A 20,006-nucleotide genomic window follows, 5' to 3' on the forward strand; every position below is an offset into this window, starting at 1 on the left:
GCACATATATACATTGTTGCAGTCCCAGTGAGCTTTTTTGGGCGGGGGCCAATGGGGGAATAATGCAGGTACAAAGAAAAACAGCAAACAAAACAAGAGGCTCACTCAGTAATCAAGAGGGAGTTTCAACCCTACCAGTATAAACATTAACATCCGCTGAAAAAGCGTCATTAACACTGCAGCATGCATATCTCCATGGATTTCTGAGGCAATACAATATAATCCAGGTACACCTACCACTCAGTCTTAAAATCAATTGCCATGAACGTTCAAGGATGTAGATTTTCAACTTCTTGGAGGCACAACAATTTGCTGTCTAATCTACGCTGAAAATAACCCATACATTTAATTACTGTAACCAAAAGAGTCCTATTCATAGTCGTGAATTGGTATGGCAATATTTTTCCAATCTTACCGTCTTCATCTTCTTCACTGGATTCATCCCTAAAGGGATTGAAATCATCTTCATCCTCTCCAGAACTCACAGATTTTATGCTTTCATTGTCACTATCCCCTTTATTGGAAGTGTCTGAATCACTTTCCAATTCATCAGAACTACTGCCTGCCAGGCCACCAAATGTGCGTGGTTTTTTAGCTTCCCTTGCAATATCTTCACCTGAAAAAGAAAAGGTGTTTTATTTGAAAGAATCTAAGTAGTAGTACAACCCATTGCAATATTGTACACTTCTTTGTTAAAACAGAACATTGCTATTCATGTTACTGAGTTGTGTTTAATATACAAACTGTCAAAACCAGTATCCCTGCTGCCCCTTACTTTGATACAGTTAACACCTTAGCCACCCCATGCCTACACCCTGGGTGGCCTTGAGCTGATCTGGTAGATTTGTATCTGAATTAAATGGAAGAACAAACAAACACATTGCAAATGTTCAGCAAGGATCTCCGGTAAATATGATCTACCTTCCACAGAGATTTTTCTTTAACAACATCTACAGTTGCAGCATGGAAGCAGAAACATATAAACAGCCACCAGGGCAGAATTGGTGCAGCTCCATGGCTGCCTTCACCATGGGCACTGAATGTGACAGTCAGCGATACAGACAGTCATTATGGTTAAGCTGGTCTCCGCATAAGACTTGCAATTGTTCAGATGCTTTTAACTTCAGATCTGCTCAATGACACTGCACAAGAAAACTTTACACACACAAAACAAAAGAGAATCAAGAATTATTTTGGGTATTTATTGAACAAATACATAGCTTCGAGAAGCAGCGTGCTATACGAAAATAGGCTACTTTGAATAGAAATAAGGGGGCACAAGTTACATCAAGAGAGAATTAGGTTACAATTAAGTAACAGAAGCAGTATCTAGGGGAGAGGTGGGGTTGGCCAGTAGGGATGGATTGGGTGTCTACATGGCCTTTTTAGAAGGTCCTCCTTGATGAGGAGAGTCTTGAGTTCTATTCTAAATTGCGGGAGGATAGGCACAAGCCTAATCTCAACTCATTGGTGGTTCCACAGAAACTGTGGAACCACCAATGGTTTGGTTTGTAACTCTTACAAACCAAATCTAAGAGGGAGGACAGGAAACTGATGCACACTTTAAAATATTCTGCCCAAAGCCACCAAACAGCACAGATCTTCAAAAAGAATAGGAATTTTATTAGATTAAATCCATTTCTCAACAGACTGTTCCCAGAATCACCAATGTTAGTGTACAAAAAAGGGAAGAACTTTAGGGATTTGCTCGTAAAAGGATAAAGGGGAAAGAAAGCAGCACAAACAGTACTGCATAAACAGGAATCAGGCACATTCCCATGCATTAACAGCCAACACTGTTCCAATATCATAAAGGGGGACAACATCCGTCACCCACACACAGGGAAAAAGATCAAACTGCACTATTTTGCAACCTGCAATACTAAGAATATGATTTAAGCTCTCAAATGCCCCTGCAGCATGTTCTATGTGGGACAGACCAGACGAGCGAAAGATAGATGGACAGAACACAAGTCCAACATTAGAACAGCACATCTTAAGTCACCTGTCTACGGACATTTTAAGGAGGCCAGGCAAACAGTGGCCCAGATGAGGTGCGTGATATTAGAAATTATCCACCCCCTTTGTTGTTTTAAAAGTACATTTGTACTAAGATACACAATAAATAAAAAATATAAAAAATTATAAATTACTCACCATAGCTAGTCCATTGTCTCCTTTCCTCCATACTGTATGGGCGTCCCTCGCTAGGGACTGGAGACAGAACCTTTTTCACCAGAAAAATAATCTTACCCTTTAAATTTAGATGTGCGTGGCTCGCATCCCTGGGAGCAGGCGCGCCCCAAGACTATGCCCACCGGCGCCACTCCTCAGTCCCCTTTGACAAGTGGACAATATTAACATTGCCTAATGACACCACATCTATTAGGGGGAAGATGGTGGGACGTATGGAGGAAAGGGGACTAGGAGTATGGTAGTCACTACAGGGAGTAACTTCATTACTCCTACATCCGTTGCCTTTCTTCCATACTGTATGGGTGATTACAGCTGAATGTAGCCCCAGGGTGGAGAGTTGCCCCTCTTAAGAAAACAAGTTCCTCAACACTGCCTGGCCAAATGCCGCGTCCAACCTGGCGATGGCGTCCAAGCACCGGATTTGAGGATGAAAATACTTCCTCTTCCGAGTTCTTGTAAGCCCCAATGACAACCAGATACGTGCGGCATGTGTCTACCTGCACACCCCTGAATGTGCAAGGTGTGCAGAGAAGGGTAGAAAGTTGTCCAACGTGCAAGTCAAGGGATCAATTTCCTTTGATTCTGCCCAGTGACAGAACCTGGTCCAATTGCCTTTGTACTGGCACCTGGTAGCGTCGCTCGTAGGCCCCTGTAGGATAGCCAGATTAACCTGTGACAGGTGTAGATGCTTCAGGGTGACGCGTTCAGGAACCACGCTTCAAGGACTAACCTCTGGGGCGGGGTGAATCACTGTGTCCTCCTGCTGTACAGAGAAGGAGTGCTGGACCCACCGGGAGGTGTACCGGGCCCTGCATAATCCGAAGGTCCCGCAACTCTCTGATCCTGCAGATGACCCTGTGCAACAGAGCAGTCGTGGTGTGTGTGCGGGGGTCGGGGGGGCAAGGAGTGGGAAGCATACACGTTCATGTTGTTCCACAGGATCTGCATTGCGTCGCCTCACGAACCCCTGCCTTGTCCCAGGCCAGGAGGCGACCTGGGGGCACCTCCGGTTGGTACTGGTGGGGAAGAGGTCCATCTGAGGATCCCCTGAAGGACCTCCTCCTTCAATTGTCCAAGACCAGCCTGCTGAGCCTGTCTGCTTCTAGGCTGGACTCCCCCTGGAGGTGGACTGCCGACAAGTGCATGTTGTTCGCCAGAGTCCACTCCCAAATGTCGATCGCCAGTCTGCAGAGGGGAAGAGACCTGTGCCACCCTACCCGATGTAGTAGGGTTGAGCTGTCTGTTTGAATGAGAATAGCCTTGCCAGTGATCATGGGTAGGAAGGCTCTGAGGCCAAGCCAGATAGCCATCATCTCGAGCCAGTTGATGTGCTCCCGCTGCTCCTGACAGGACCATACTCCATGGACACTGTGGGACGAGTCGGTGGTAATGGTGACCTGAGGTGTTGGTTGCTGGAAGGCCTGCCTATACGCAGGTTGTTGTCTGTACCCCACCAGACTAGATCCTGGTGGAGATATTGTGGTATGCTGACCTGCTCCACCTGAGATCCCTTCTCCTGGTGCCAGGAGCCTGAAAGGTGTAGCTGCAGCCTCCTCATTTTGAGCCTCGTATGTGGCACTGCCAGTAGACATGCGGCCATGACTACCAGCAGGTGTTGGTACCACCATGCTCTGGTCACTGCTCTGCTGAGGCAATGTCCAGTGGCGATATTGTCCGCTGAGGGGACGATCCTCTCGGACCTTGTGTCCCATATAAGTCCCAGGAAGGTCATTTAAGTAGGCATCCTTCAGATCCAGGGAGAACATCCAGACTCCCACACACAATGTCTCCGCTATGAAGGCTGGGACAACCATCTTAAAGTTTTGGAGGGGAAGGGAAAGGTTCATGGTGGAAAGGTCTAACAACTCTCAGGCCAGACTGGTTCTTTTTGTGTATGGCGAACATTCGTGAATAGAAGCTCAGTCCCAGCTGCAAGGCTGGGACTTCCTCCACCGCCTGGCCCGATACAAGCGAGCGGATTTTCGGCAACACAGTTGCTGTACCAATCTGTGGGAGCGGAGGGGAGGAAGGAGAAGTAGGAATGGGGAGCCGGAAACGCGAGGATACACAGAAAGGATCCAGGGGTACGTGAACACTGTCGGCAGCGGTGTACGTGAAGGGCAAGCCTGCCCCACACACCCGAGACTCGTGGATCCAGGTGGGCCTGTCAAAACTTCTTCCCCTCTGGGGCTGGGGAGGGGGGTCTGGTAAAAAAACCCTTGTTAGCTTCCTTGTGCCGTTTGCACCTGTGCTGGCTAGGGGATCTGTCCCGTTGTTTGGACCGTCTCTCCTGGAAGCCCCTGGAGTCTCTGAAGGACCGACCCTTGTCCGAGTGCTGGTGTGTTTGGCTGTAGGTCTTGGGTGCAGACTTAGTAAGGATAGATAATATTTCACCTGTCTGTGAGCTATTCTATTTCTTATCAAGTTCCTCATCCATTGTTGAATTGAACAGATCGCCCCCCTCGAAAGGCAGGTCCAGTATGCGTTCCTGCACATCTGGATTGAATGTTGTCGCCCTGAGCCAAGCCTTCCTTCTCATGTCCGTGGCAATACAAATGGCTAGCCCTGAAGTGTCAATGTGGGCAACCGTGGACTCCATTAAGTCTTGTGCATGATTTTGGCCTCCACCAGCAAAGCCTTGAAGCGTGCCTGGCTGTGCGTGGGGAGCTCAAGGAGGAAATCAGCAATTTCCCGCCACAGCTTCTGATTGACTGCCGCCAACATGACGTTGGCGTTTCCCTGGCGCAGGTGGAGAGTGGCGTTAGAATACATTTTCTTCCCAAACGCTCCAAAAAGCTTTTCCTCCTTGCCCAGAATTGTAGATGTCAAGGCCGCCGAGGATTGTGGGTTGGAGTATAGTGATGCTGCCGCTATCACAAAGGAGTGGGGTTGGGAGTGCGCCGAGAACTTCAGCCAGTACCTCCTGCCTCTCGTTCCACCTGTGGCTGCAGGATTCCTAGGTACTCCGTCAAGCCCGCCAGTCGCTTGTGAAAAGCTTTGACGGACGATGGGATGTCTGGGACTTCTGTGTCCACTGTTGTGTCCTGCGGGCCCGCAAGAGCCGGAGGAGTGCTGGAGGCGCAGGCAGCTGTGGCATGCTGATTATCAGTGTCGGAAGCTGCTGAGGTGGCGGAGGCAGGGTTGCCGTGACTGGTACAGGCATGGGAGCCTGGGGCTGAGCTGAACCCAGGGGAGGTGTGGCTGTGGGTGCTTGCGGCTGTACAGGAGGGGGCATGTCCCTGATTACGTCCCTGAAGATGCTACTCATCTGTGGTGACATCCTGAGTGCTAGGAACTTCTCAAAGAACCTCTCTCCACAAGCCAGAGGTGTGCCCGATGGTGTAGGCATAGGAGTAGGGCCCTGAGGCTGAGGCTGATCTGTCCCGGTCGTGCCCTGTCTAGCTACATAATGCATCTGCCCTGCAAAAGGATGGATAGGATGTGGACCAAGTTATAGGGTTTGACCAATCCCACTTGGAAGCGTGTTCCCCTGCCTTGTCTCTGGAGGGAAAAGGAGCCAGGTGAGCCGCCATTTTGTTGGGCCCAGAGGCCATTTTTCCCCCCTCAGACTTGGGTCCGGTGTTAAGGCATAGCCCCTCGTGTTGGGATCCGGTAATAGAGCCTTGCAGCCCCTCAATGGTAGCACCGGTAGGATCTTGCAAACCCCTCGGCCTGGGGCCGGTAGCTGGAGCAGCCTCAGTGTTTTTGCTGGTCTTAGGACACGAGAGGTCCCTCCTGCTTGGGCGCCTCCCCGGGAAGGAGTCACCTTTACAGGGTGCGGAGGAGAACAGGGCACCTACCTTGGGCCTGGACCTACGTTTCACGAATGCTTTAAGGTCCTCTGGGGGTGATCTTCCGAAGAGCTCCCGCCACCTGGCTAGTTGATTCTTGAGCGCGCGCAGAGTCAGGGCATTACACGTGGTACAGCCATCCGAGCTGTGGTCTGAACAAGGCACCAGAGGCTAAGGGCATGGGGACTGGACATTGGGAAGGGACCCTCGCAGGCTGGACACCTGCTGATGCCCACCGTCGTCGACATGCGCCAGTCAGGAAAGTGGTGCCAGAGGACAGCAGTACATAATAATGGAAAAGAAAAAAAGACAAGAATACTTCTCTGGGGAAAAGCGTATGGAATTACAAGGCCAGAGGCCTAACCCAGGAGCGCTGGTGAAATTGGTCATTCCTGTCGATGCAGAAAAAGAGGACTGAGGATTGGCGCCGGTGGGCAGAGTCAGGGTAGCGCATGCTCCCAGGGCCACGACCTCACGCGCATCTAAATTTAAAGGGGAAGATGATTTTTCTGGTGAAAAAGGTTCTGTCTCCCGTCCGTAGCATGGGACGCCAATACAGTATGGAGGAAAGGGGAGGGCCGTAGGAGTACATATGTGGACCACAGGTAGCAGTAGATTGTGACGTTATATACAGTAACAGCACCATAAGTCTCAGATGACATACGGATGGACAACCATGTATTCTAATCATATGCCATTTGAAGTGCCTCTGGTCTATACCACCTCTATGAACAGAGCATGACAGAATGTACTGTAAATAGATCGTTGGAACTACCCTGTAATATCTTGAGCTTTATTAATCCGCCTTCCATCAGAACATGTATCTACGGTGTATTCCTTTAAAGACATGTCTTTACATTTATTTAATACCAAACGCTGGGAACGGACATATCCCAATATATACCGCATCGTAGGGGGCTCTAGTTATTCACTTCATAAATCCTGGATAATCGCCTTTTCTATTAGGCACCTTGTGTATCATAATACCAAAGCCGGGAATTGGCATATCCCTATATGTACCTGCATCTGAGACGGCTCCAGTAAATCCTTGATGATCAGAATTTCCATCACACACTTTGTGCATGGGCTCACAGATTTTGAGTACCTTTATCCATTCAATCGCTACAGAAGATCAACACACACTGATTGAATCGAGTGACACTCACGAGTGTAGTGACGTCATCATGTCAGACGGACAAACTGTACATTGTAATTGGCAGCCATAGCAAGGCGGCTAGCGGCTTTTCCCTCATTGCTGGATCCTCGACGGACAGCATCGGACTGCAGGAGAGTGATACCCTCACTTAGCAATCGATATACAGAGATATTAAGGGATATTTAAGTTAGCCTAATGCATATTCTTATTATAGGCGACATTTGTGCGAGGATCTCTCGTACCCGATAGATGAGTGAAGTCTCTCTCGAACACACAGGAGACGACAGACTATACATCCCATGGTAAGCCCTGCTAGACTAATTATCTTGAGTTCCTACCTGTACCAGTACCACTACTTAGAATTTCCTACGTATATGTTGCAGGGTGGATGTCTATCAAGACCGCACTTAGAGATCTCGTTTTCTACCTCATTTGATGTTCAATCAACTGATTAGCAACACAAGGTGAGACATTACCCCCGGTTGGGGATCCCACATTATTTAGGAACACTGTTCTATGACTCATACAAACTATACCAACCATGATTCACCGGTTCTCTTTGCTTTTCTATAGCTCTTGTGGCATATCGAATGAGCGTAATTTGAAAATGCAAGTTTGCAGCACCATCACGGCACTTTGTCAGCACTTCCTAATTTACAAGGTGATTTATCAGGCTTTTGATGACCAAAATTACTTTGTACATGTAGCAAAGCTATTTTTTAGTCACTAATGTTTAGATTATGATTACTCGATGAAACACTACTAACTCATTTGAAACCCTTCTTTCTTATTGAATCAAAGTGTGTACTTCGTACCCAAGAAACACTGATGAAGAGGGTGCCTGCTCGAAACAAGTTAGGTCTCTCATTAAAAGAAAAACTGATTTGGAGAACAAAAGAATTTACTGCATAAGTGTGTCTATTTTTACCTGTTTTGTAAAACTGAAATGTTACATTTACGATCTACTACTATATAAGCAGAAGACACCTAAGAAGTGATTTTCTAAGCTCATACTTAACAGTTTGGCTGATAGTGTGCAGGGGATGGGAGTTCCCACACCTTGAAACTTTCCTATTTTGCTTTGAATATATTCACAGCCCATGTGCCAGGGCCGTAATTTTCTCCCCTGAACCTCGAATTCTAATACGAATAATCTATATCTGCTTGATTGACAATAACCTCCATAATCTTTGCTTACAAAGGTGTGCGATGTACACCCCTATACCACATTTTCCACAGCCAGTTGTCCCATGTACGCTTGCATATGGGATGATTGCTCTCACAAACAGAAAACTGCTGGAAGGATTTACACCGAACTTGCATGAGAAGCTGAAGTCTGGTCCCACTTGTAACATGCATTTCTCCGGATAAAACGCAGTTAGTGGTTTTTATAAAATCAGAAAAAAAATCACTATAAATTATCAGAACATAGTTAGCTTTTTCAAACTTCGGACTGATTCACACCGGACACATTCTGTTATTTCCAGACAAGATTGGTCCACAGACCACAGGAGCAAGCCATTTGATCGGTCATTTGAAAAGAGCAGTTCTGACTGGGTAGAAAGGGAGAGTAGATGAGGCAGTTAGGGACATTTTCTGCACAGCCCCTTGGGTTAATGCAGTGTTTTCATCCAACCTAAGGGTAGAACAACGTTTCATTCAAAAGGAAATACCAAACTAAAGAATGGTAGCTGGCTTCAGAAGGGAGGAAGGCTGGCAAGGAGGTACAATTAATCCCAATGGATACTGTAAGAGTGCAGAAGTAAGTCTCAGACATAATGGTCGCATATTATTGGGTTCAGACTTATTAATTAAGAAAGGGTTCGAAAAATGCCTCTCTAACCCTCAAGTTAAGAGGGGTTTCCCTGCCTCAAAGAAAACTAGTGAAATTGTCAGGATGTCCAAAACCAAAAAGTATTTCACCGTTGTGCCTCAAAAGCCTACCTCCGTCACTAAAACTAATAACTTAAACCAACTATGCAAGCATGATCTCTTCCCAAAGTGTTCATGGTGTTTCCAACCAACAGAAAAGTTCCCAGTCTCTCAGGTAATCAAAACTGGTCAAAAAGAATGTTCACAAACATGGTATTCCAAGGTTAGAGTTATGCGGCTTTCCCCTAGACATCTTATTCTACATTCCTTCCTTTTAGGCTTCTGAGCCCCATATTCTTTTAGGTCAATATCACTTGGCAATTCACAAGGATATACTACTCATATTCATAGTTCTTTATCGCACCAACTTGGCACGCTTCCCTACCAAGCGTAGGATTATAGCCTTCTAATTAGTCAATTTCAGTACCAGTGTTCTTGAACCTTTTATTCTCAACATCTCATGGGAGACCGCATCACAAACTTGCAATATTCTGAACGGCTTGGTTTGCTCTCCTGCCACAAAATTGTCCTCTCATGGGTGGTCTCTTTCTCGCACAGGGTCCCTGGCTCTCTTATTCTTCGTTACTTTAGGCTTTTGCCTTTCACATGGGTGCGAGTCCCAGACTCACAATGTAGTGATTTATCTGCTTGGTTTACTGCCCTGACAAGCATACAACTCTTACTTGTTTGCTGCTTTTACAAATCAGGGTGGCAGACTATTATTCTCGACTTCCCATATGGGTGCGGGTCCCAGACTCCATTATGCTATTTGTTTGGTTTAGTCTCCTGCCAAAAATACGATTACTCTATCTCCATCTTGGCTGTTCTCGTGGTCCCAGACCCTATTATACTTTGACTTGCATATGGGGGCAGGTCCCAAATTCGCAATGTCATTTCAGAGTCCCAGACCCTCTTTTTCCTGCTTATGCTTTCACCTCCTCGCTTCCCCGGACCTCTAACGCCTCTCGGGTAACCCGCGTATCTGTTTGTTTCTTGCTTGCAAGTACCAGCATTTCCCAAGCTGCAGCATTGCTTCTTCAGGCTCCGGTAGCATTCGGGTAACCAGCGGGGTCTGCAGCGGGTCTGTGCCCTCTCGCTCAGACGGTTTGCTGAGGCCCGACAACAGCCAGAGTAGTCCTGTCTTGAACCACGTTCGGGTTCTCCTTCCCCTCTGTTCACGGCTTCCCTTTCGGTTCTCGTCTGCTCGCCAGGTGCACAGCTCCCGCAATTCCTCAGAGAAGGACAGCTTCCCCTAGCGTCCCAGGTGAGCTCCTTTTGAACTACTCCGCTGGATTGTTGTATTCGTTTCAGCCAACCAATTCCGGTGAGAAGCTAGACCGCTCACTCTGGTTCCCTAGAGAAATCCTTGGACTATCGTACATCATCATCTTCAAAGTACTTATTTTAAAACCAGATGCCACACATACTTGGTATTCTTTGTAATGTTACTATTGGCAAGTATATTATGGTGACTGACTTGAGAACAGAGCACATTGGCTCTATCAAAAGAGGGGTAAATGAGGATTTGGCATTGGAGAAGGGGTTGGGTATATTGAAGCGGGGCATACCGTGTTCTCTGAGAATGGTTGTCCCCAATCCCATAGGGGGCTTCTTTCCCAATGTGATCCCCCCCTCAGTGGACCACTCCTTGGGGGACTATTTTACTGTGGACTGACTGCCCTGGCCACATAGAAAAGGTCTCCCCCTAGGGGAGACGGGACGACATCCCCAGATTTTGCACACACCGATTACCAATCAGGATCCACGTGTACCACAAACACCGTAGCAGAGGTTTCCTAATACACTCTACATCATTATGCATAATTCATGTGCACATAATAGCTGTATCATTAAGATGTAGTGAAGAGGGGAACACAATGTCCAATACAGCCAGAGGGGCTACCACAGTGTAGGATATATTTAAGTGAGACAGCCCCTAGGCCCAGAAGGGCGTATTACATTCCGAGAAGATAATCAGTCACACAGTCGGGGGTGCAACTAGGCAGACTTCGGGGGCGGAACATAATGCGTGAAATGCTAGGGTAGGGGGTACCAAGACTGTGTTGGCGGGGCAAATTTACTATTAGTGTTCCCCATTTCCATTGTCCGTAAGGAATGCTTGTAAGAAGTACTGTAAAACTAGCAGCCAGTGGTGTAATTTAAAGTGCCATTGCCCAAATACAGGACAGGTTAAAAATACAAAATGCACATACTGATGATACCTGCCAGCATGGCATTGTTGCAATTGTGATGTGGTACATGGTTGGATAGGTCAGCACCAAAGCAACACAGGTTACAAAATGGAACGTACACCAACCGAAGACAAACGTCTACACTAAATGTCCCTAAACACCACACTAACACACCACAGATACATCTACAAAACTGTCTACACGCGCTGGAGAGCACAATAATCACTGGTCAAACAAGTCACAAAACATCTCAAACTTGCACAGAACAACCGTATCCTTTTATATCTTGTGACGAATCTGGACAATTTGTCCCTTATCCCCATAGGGGAGCCAACTCTTTCGAGGCTAGGGAGGTGAGTCTGCTCAGCAAGACCCTCCATAGGGGTCTGGACAAATGGGGCCTCACTAGTAGTGACTCACCTCTTGGGTACAAGGACTCCCATTCCGGTAAGGAACTCCCGGTACAGAGTACATTATTTGCCTACATGCAAGTTAGAAAGACTTACTTCCATTTTGAATCCACCAAATAGTGACATTTCTTCAATCTCTTTGGCTTCTGGTAATGCTGGATCCCACCTGAACTCCACCGTTGAGAACGACACACCCCTTTTGTTTGTCATGACGTACATAAAACTTCAAAGAACCGAGAATTGAGGTGAGAGAATCCTACACAGAGCGGAGCCTAGGACAGGCTGATGTCCTGGAGGGACAGAACCATGCAAGACCGCAGAGCCAGCGGTAGTGTGGAAAGCGAGCAAAGTCCGGACCGACCAAGAAGCCAAGGTCGGGAGAGAGATGGTAAAGAGACAGCCTCGACTGGCGGCATGACCACACAGAAGACATGGTGGGCCTATGGACCTTTAACAGATGCCGAGACCAGAACACAGCGGATAAGTAGGCTCTCCGAACTTCACATAAGTGAAACAATTGCAGAGCAGAAGCGATTGCTGCCGAAGACGTAATGCCGTTGAGAGGGGTGAACCGTAGAGTCAGAACCTGGCAAAGGTGTAATGGTCACAGGAGACCGGAAAATGTTGTACGGGCAGACGCACTACCGACAGGGTTGTACCAGGACAACAAACAAGCTCGGGCAACAAAACAAAAGTGCCCCACATTCTCGAATCGCAGTGATTCACAACTCCCTGAAACACAAACAGGGGAAGACAGTAGGGGGGCAGCACGGCTCACCTTTAAACCCAAGTACGTTCTGTCCTCATGCAACCCACAAAGAGTTCGTCCAACAAGCCCACCACCAAATGAGTCCAGGGTGGACTAACAAATTCTCAAAGATTTTGGGGCGCAAATTACTGCCCCAAATTTATCTGAAAAACAAGCCAACTGAGGACTAATGATGGATTCCAGATGCTTCGTTTGTTGAGGTGTGCCCCAGGGCTTATTTCTGAGCACTGGCACTTGCTGTTTCAGACTGAGGTCAATTATAGTTTTGGCAGTTTTATTTTTTTAAATGTCAGTCAGTCTTAGTCTCGTTATGTTGTGTTGTGTTATTTTCTTGGTATTTGTAAGTGTTCATGCCGACTGTATCCAAAAACAAAACCATAAGGCCTGTCTCAGCAGTATATAGGCCAGAATTTTAATACAAAACACAGCTTTATGCTTAAAAGTGTCCTACAAGAAATTAGAAGTTACTCACCGTAGTGACAAACATACTCTTAGTCCTTTGTTCCCTTTCCTCCATACTGCATGGGGGTCCCTTCCAAGGGATGGGAGACAACCTTTTTCACCAGAAAAAACCTTCTCCCCTTTAAATTTAGAAGCGAGTGGCCCTAAGAGCATGCGCTGCCCTGACTCTGCCCGCCGGCGCCACACCTCAGTCCCCATTGACGCGTCGACAATAGATTTAACCTTGCCTAACGACATCAGTATTATTAGTGGGGAGGATGGTGGGACGTATGGACGAAAGGGGACTAACAAGGACTAAGGGTACGTTAGTCACTACGGTGAATAACTTATAATTGCTCTTACGTTCCCTCCCCTTTCCTCCATACCGCATGGGCGATTACAACTGAATGTACCCCGAGGGTGGAGAGGAGACCCTCCTTAAATAAATAGGTTCCTGAAAACCACCTGTCCAAAAGCCGCATCCGATCTAGAGCCGGCATCCAAACAGTAAAGCTTGCAGAAAGCAGAGGGAGTGGCCCAAGTGGCCGCCCTGCTTATAACTTCCCAATGGACATGGCGCTAGAATGAGCTGGCCGTTGCCTTGGCCCTGACTGCGTGGGCATGCATGTTTGCTGGAAGCAGCTTGTGCTGGCCCTCGTATGCTTATTTGACGGCCGAGACCATCAAGCGGGATACAGAGGCCTTGGAGGCCTGATAGCCTGGTCTTGCACCAAAGAAAGTGACAAACAGGGCGTCTGATTTGCGGAAGCCCTTGGTCCTGTCAAGGTAGAATTTTAGGGCACGCCCGACATCCAGGCAGTGCAGAACTCTGTGCCTCGTCATTAGGATCGGCAAAAACGTAGGAAGGACCATTTCCTTGTTCAAATGGAAAGCAGTCGTCACCTTAGGCAGAAATGCTGGGTGTGTCCGCAGGACAACTTTGTCCTTGTGAAAGATAGTATATGGTTCAGAGGCGACCAGCGCCTGGATTTCACCGACTGAGCCAAGGTGAGGCCGACTAGTAAGGCCGTCTTACTGGTGACCAGCCTGATGTCCGCGGATGCCACTGGCTCAAACGGTTTGTTCGCCAGAGCGCCCAAGACTATATTCAGGACCCACACGGGGTGTGGCCTTTTGATGGGCGGGTAGAGCCTTGCGAGCCCCGTTAAATGTTTCTTGACAATCGGATTGGAGGAGAAGACCCCCTCCTCCGAATTCCTGTAAGCCCCGCTGGCTGCAAGCTAAGTGCGGTAGGTGTCCATTTGCCCGCCCGAGTGTGCGAGGTGCGCCGAGATGGAGAGCATGTCATCTAGAGTACATGCCAGAGGGTCGATTTCCTTGGAGACTGTCCTGTGGCAGAACCTGGTCCATTTACTTTTGTACTGGGCCCTTGTAGCCTTGCTCCTTGCGCCCTGTATAATTTCCAGATTAGCCTGTGAGAGTCTGAGGTGCCTTAGCATTACCTGCTCAGGAACCACGCCGTGAGGGCTAGTTTCTGTGGTGTGGGATGGATGACCCTGCCCTTGCTGCTCCAGAAGATGTGCTGGGCCCGTCGGAAGGTGAACCGGCGACATCTCTGAGAGGCTGAGCAGCTCGAGAACCATGGCCTGGCCGGCCACCAGGGAGCCATTAGAATGATATTGAGCTGGCGAGACTCCTTGATCTTGCAAATCACACTGTGAATCAGCGGAGTGGGCGGGGAAGGTGTACGCAGTCATGCCGTTCCACTGAATCTGAAATGAGTCGCCCAGGGAGCCGGAGCCCTGTCCCTGCCAGAAGGCGAACTGACGGCACTTCTTGTTGTGCCAGATGGCAAAAAGAACCACCTGGGGGGAAAACATCAGGTGGGGAGACATCTGTTTAAGATCTGACTAGCTAGGTTGTTTAGCTGCCACTCGTAATTGCCCGCTCCCAACCTGCTGAGCCTGTCCACATCTAGGTTGGATTCCCCCGGAAGGTGGACTGCCGTGAGGAAGATGTTTTCTAGGGCCCACTCCCACATGCTGATTGCCAGTCTGCACAGTGGAGGGGATATGGTGCCTCTCTGCTTGTTGACATAGTACATGATGGTCGAGTGGTCCGTCTGGATGAGGACAACCTTGCACCTGAGAAGTGGAAGGAATGCTCAGAGTGCTAGCCAAATGGTGTTCAGCTCCAACCAATTGACGTAGTATTCCTGCTCCTGTCGAGTGCAGGTGCCGTTTACCGAGATTGCCCAGGGTGGCTCCCCGGCCCTCGAGCGAGGAGTCCGTGATGATGGTGAGCTCCGGGGTGGGAGGCGGTAAGGGCTTGCACGTCCATAGGTTGATGTCCCTGGACCACCATGTGAAGGCCGGGCAGAGAGATGGAGAAACGTTGATCATCTCGGATTGAGAGCCCCGCTGCTGGTTCCATGAAGCCGCAAAGTGCAGCTGAATCCTCCTCATCCTCAGTCTCGTGTGTGGGATGGCTAACAGGACCACCGCCAAGAGACCCATGAGATGCTGGTACCACCAGGCCGAGGTCACCTCTCTGCTGAGGAAGGGAGTTGTGGCCCCCCTGATGGCCACAAACTTGTCCTCTGATGGAAACAACTTCTCTGAGCACGTGTCCCAGATGAGACCCAATAGTGTCAGAGTCCGGAGATGTAGCCCCGATGAGCCAGTCGTCGAGGTATGGGTAGATGTGGAGGCCATGCGCTCTGAGGAGGGCAGCCACAGTATTCAGGAGTCTGGTAAAGACCCTGGGGACCGAGTTGAGGCCAAAAGGAAGGGCCTTGTATTGGAAATGGTAGACTGTGATCCTGAACCGTAGGAAAGAATGATGGGGCTGCCAAATCATGACATGTAGGTATGCGTCCTTCAGATCCAGGGAGCACATCCAGTCCCCCTGCACAATGTCTCTGTATAAAAGCTGGCGTAACCAACTTGAATTTTTGTAGAGGTAAGGAGAGGTTGAGGGTGGAAAGGTCCAGACAACTCTCAGGCCCGCCTAGATCTTTTTCTGAATGGCGAAACTCCTGGAGTAAAAGCTCAAGCCTCGCTGGGAGGCTGTGACTTCCTCCAAGCCCTGGCTCTCTATGAGCAAGTGGATCCTCGCCAGAAGAGTTACTGTCCCAACTTGAAGGAGGGGAGAAGGGAGGAGAGGCTGGGATGGGTAGGCGGTACCCCGTGGATACTACGGAGAGGATCCAGGGGTCAGCGAAATTCTCGCGCCTGAAATGTACATGGAGAGCAAGCCTGCCCCCCACTGGAGACGCGTGGCCCCAAAGGGGCGTGTCATGCCTTCTTTCCCTCAGAGGCTGTGGTGGAGGAGGGGGACTGGAAAAAGTCCTTATCCCCCCTCCCCTTTTTGTTGCTTGTGCCGATTTGGAGTAGGCGAGCAGTCCATCCTGGAAGCCGCGTAACCCTCCGTACGTACGCCCTTTGTCGGAGCGCTGCTGTGACTGGGTGTACGATTTGGGCATGGTCTTCGTCAAGATGGATAGACTTGGACGTTTGTGAGCCGTTTTTCTTTAGTCCAGCTCCTCGTCCGTTGTGTGTCGAACGGAAGTTCGAAGATGCGTTCCTGGACATCCGGGTTGAATTTCGTTGGACGGAGTTAGGCTGTCCTCATGTCCATGGCGATACAAATGGCATGGCCGGAGGTGTCAATATGGGCCACGGTGAACTCCATGAGATCCTGCGCCACCAGCTTGGCCTCAGCCAGTCCCGTTTTGAAACGTGATTGGCTCTGCGTACGGAGTTCTGGGAGAGGGTCCGCAATTTCCCGCCATAACCTCTGGTTGGTGGCAGCCAGCATGGCATCGGCGTTGCCCTGACGAAGATGCAAGGACATGTTAGAATGCAGCTTCTTACCGTAAGTCTCCAAGATCTTCTCCTTGCCTAGCAGCATCACAGATGAGTAAGCTGAGGACGACTGAGGCTTGGAGTATAGTGATGCCGCAGCGATCACAGAGGAGTTAGGCTGAGGATGGGTTGATCGCAAGAGTGTATCCCCCTCCATTTGCCTGTACTTGGTGTCCAGGTGTGGATTGCCATCTGGACAGAGTGGGGCTTGAGCCAACCCTTTTTGGCCAGGGAGACTACATCGGTCTGCAGTGGAATTTCTGTTTTGCCAGGAGGGGCGCAGAGTGAGGACTTCAGCAAGGACCCTTCTGCCGGTTGCTCAACCTCAGGTTGAGGCAGGCCCAGGTACTCCGCCAGCCCTGCCAGACATTCGTGGAAGGCCATGGCTGACGAGGGCGTGTCAGGGTCCTCCTCCTCATCCACATCCTGATGGTCCTGCATTGGTGGGGGGAGTAGCGGGAGCCAGCGGCTGGGGTACGGGGACCGGAGCCAGGGGCTGTGGAGGAGGCTGGTGTTAAGCAAAGTTTGTATGCAGTACCCTCTGGGAACACTACAAACAACTATGACTACAGGTATAGGCAACCCAACCTTTGGTATAAGCTTGTACTACACAGTTATGGTAGCATGTTGAGCAGCCAGGCTCATCTCAAGAGGGGAAATGTGAGCTGTAGTGGAGCTGCACAAAAATTCACAGTTACAGGTATTCAAATAAACTCTTACACTCAAGGTTTCTTGCATAAACAATTACTAATTTATTTATCAGTCAGTTATAAAGCCTTCTTCAGAAGGGAGCAATAGAACAGTAGCACACAAATAGCCTTCAATACTGTACACTCTGAGTTTCTGGATCAGAAAGGGCCCTTTTGGGATGGCCCACAGACACAACCTACACCCGCAGGTGACTTCAGTAACAAGGGTGCTTGGGACATTAATACCTTACTGTTGCCATTCAGAAAACTCTTTAAAAATTAAGTAAAAGGCATGGGTTATTAGAACACAAGAATTTACAAATATTCATAAGCAGGGAAAATACTTTCAGATAGCACTTAGAAGAGTAATTCAATTCAATAGGCTAAGCCAAGGTCAATAGGCCAAAGTCTTTGTATAAGATGCAGCACTTCAGGTAAGTAAATGGAAAAGTATTTGCACACGTTCTTAGGAGTCTTTGATAAAAAGAAGAATCAAATGTAGGGCCACAAACCGATTAGACTAGTGAGTTGCAGAAGTTACAAGCACTTCTACAGTAAGAGGTAAGTTCTCTTAGGCTAGTTTTACAGTTACTTGGTAAAGAAGAAAAAGATGCTGTACAGCTCTGCAGATCTCACTGTTCCTGGGCCTCAGTCGCGGGGACAAGAGGGAGGATGTCGGGGGACTCTTGGAACTGTATTGGCACCGTCAAAGCTGGCAACCGTCAATCTTTACTTTCAGTGGCTGTTTCTGTCATGCCCGCGCTGCTGGCGCACGCATTGGCAACCATCATGGACCACTTGGTACTCATTTATCCTCCTAATCCTCTGTGAACAACTCCTATTCACGCCTTGGTCTTTTTTTTCGATTTGCTCAACTTTGGTTCTTTCTTGTTTTATTCAATTAACTACATTTCCCATAATGCACCTGGCTACAGTCCTCAATTCCTGGCTATTCTCATTCCTCGTTATTGGGACCACAATCCCCAGAAGCCCTAGCAGCCAGTGCTGCTTCCACCTGCTCAGGGCCAGAGAGGGAGGAGGCAGATTGTCTTCAGGTGTGAGGCTCCAGGTGCTGTCAATTAGCCTGCCTCAGAACAGGGCTGTATATAAGCAGCTGCCTACAGGAGCGCAGTGTCTTGCATCTTGAGATCTCCCCGCTCCTGTTTGCCTTGACCCGCTACTTGGTTTGCTGTTCCTGTTGCTGCATTTCCCTGTTTTGGATCCAGTGCCCTGCCGGGCTCTCTACATTGCAGCCGATCACGCTCTGCTGCCTTCCAGCCTCCGCCCTTGCCCTGCCGGGCTCTCTACATTGCAGCTGATCTCGCTCTGCTGCCTTCCAGCCTCGGCCCTTGCCCTGCCGGGCTGTCTACATTGCAGCTGATCACGCTCTGTTTTCCAGCCCCGGCCTGTGCCCTTCGGGGTTTCCTACCTTGCAGCCGATTTCGCTCCGCTGCTTGCTACCTACCTTTATCCGCTGGGTTCTCAGCCTGGCAGCCTACTACAGTCCTCTGCAGCCCTCTACAGTCAGCGGCCCTGCTCCTCTGGGCTCACTCCCTGCTGCCCTGCTCTTCTGGGCTCCTTGCCTTGCAGCCGGCCTCACTCTGGCTGCCTACAGTCCTTGTCCTCTGGGCTTCCTGCCCTGCAGCCTGCCTCACTCTGGCTGTCTACAGTCCTTGTCCTCTGGGCTCCCTGCCCTACAGCCTGCAACCCTCTGCTGTCTCCAAGCCCTTGTCCTCTGGGCTCCCTACCTTGCAGCCTGCTCCCTCCGCTGCCTACAGCCCGTGTCCTCTGGACTCCCTGCCTTGCGGCTTGCTACACTCCTCTGCAGTACAGCCTGTTTTACACTTAACTGCCTACAACCCTGCTCCTCTGGGCTCCCTACCTCGCGGCCCTATTCTTTTGGGCTCTCTGTCTGTCGCATCCTACTAATCTCTCTCTGTCCTGTTCTTCTGGACTCCCTGCCTTGCAGCCTACTACAGTACTCCGCAGTGCACTACATTTTGCCTACACCTAGTCCTACTCTTGACTGCAGACCTGCTTCCTACTTTGCAGCCCTTCTGTTTTCATGACTGCTGCTCCCTTGTTCTCTTCCTTGAGTCCTCTGTACTCCACCTTAGGTTATCTACTACAGTCTAACTGCCTTTCCTTCATTTCCTTCTGCTAGATTGCTCATTGACTTCCTTTTCACTGGATATATCTGTTCTCGTCTTCTCGTGTCTTATGTAATCCCTTTGTACAGAGCTTGCCTGTTGGTTTCCGGCAGGCAACCTCTGCCCCTTCCCTTGTCGCGTTTTCAGTGTTACAGACACCCACTGCTGTTGTTCCCAGCCATGAGCATACAGCGTGGGCCTCTGTTATAGCAATCTGTGCAGAAGGCTGGAGTTTCCTAAGGTTCGTGGAACACTCTTTCCCATTTCAGCATACACCCCAAGAGGGAATCCAGTTTGTTTGTACCTTTATATCTTTTGCCCCTTTTGGCTCACAGCTACAGTTTCCTACTCTTCTTTCTTCTTTAACCTCCTACTGTGTGTGCTTATCTGCTACCTTACTTCGGCACAGCCACCCAAAATCTACCTGGGTACCCTGTGCCACTCTTGACAGAGTGCCATTCCTGACAGTTTCACGTTTCAGCTCCTAGCGGTACAGCAAATAGCAATAAGAGC

General features: G+C 49.2%; 1 protein-coding gene across 4 annotated transcripts in view; it reads right to left on the reverse strand.

Annotated features, from left to right (window-relative positions):
* SBNO1 (strawberry notch homolog 1) overlaps positions 1-20,006 on the reverse strand; it is a 2,127,865-nt gene that overhangs the window by 1,177,631 nt on the left and 930,228 nt on the right. For all 4 annotated transcript variants that reach the window (XM_069619669.1, XM_069619670.1, XM_069619667.1 and 1 more), the window contains one exon: positions 416-616. In XM_069619669.1, the coding sequence (XP_069475770.1) occupies positions 416-616 (201 nt within the window). The remainder of the gene's footprint in view (positions 1-415; positions 617-20,006) is intronic.

The sequence above is a fragment of the Ambystoma mexicanum genome, chromosome 10 (assembly GCF_040938575.1).
Source record: "Ambystoma mexicanum isolate Mex_15411 chromosome 10, UKY_AmexF1_1, whole genome shotgun sequence".
Lineage (NCBI taxonomy): Eukaryota > Metazoa > Chordata > Amphibia > Caudata > Ambystomatidae > Ambystoma > Ambystoma mexicanum.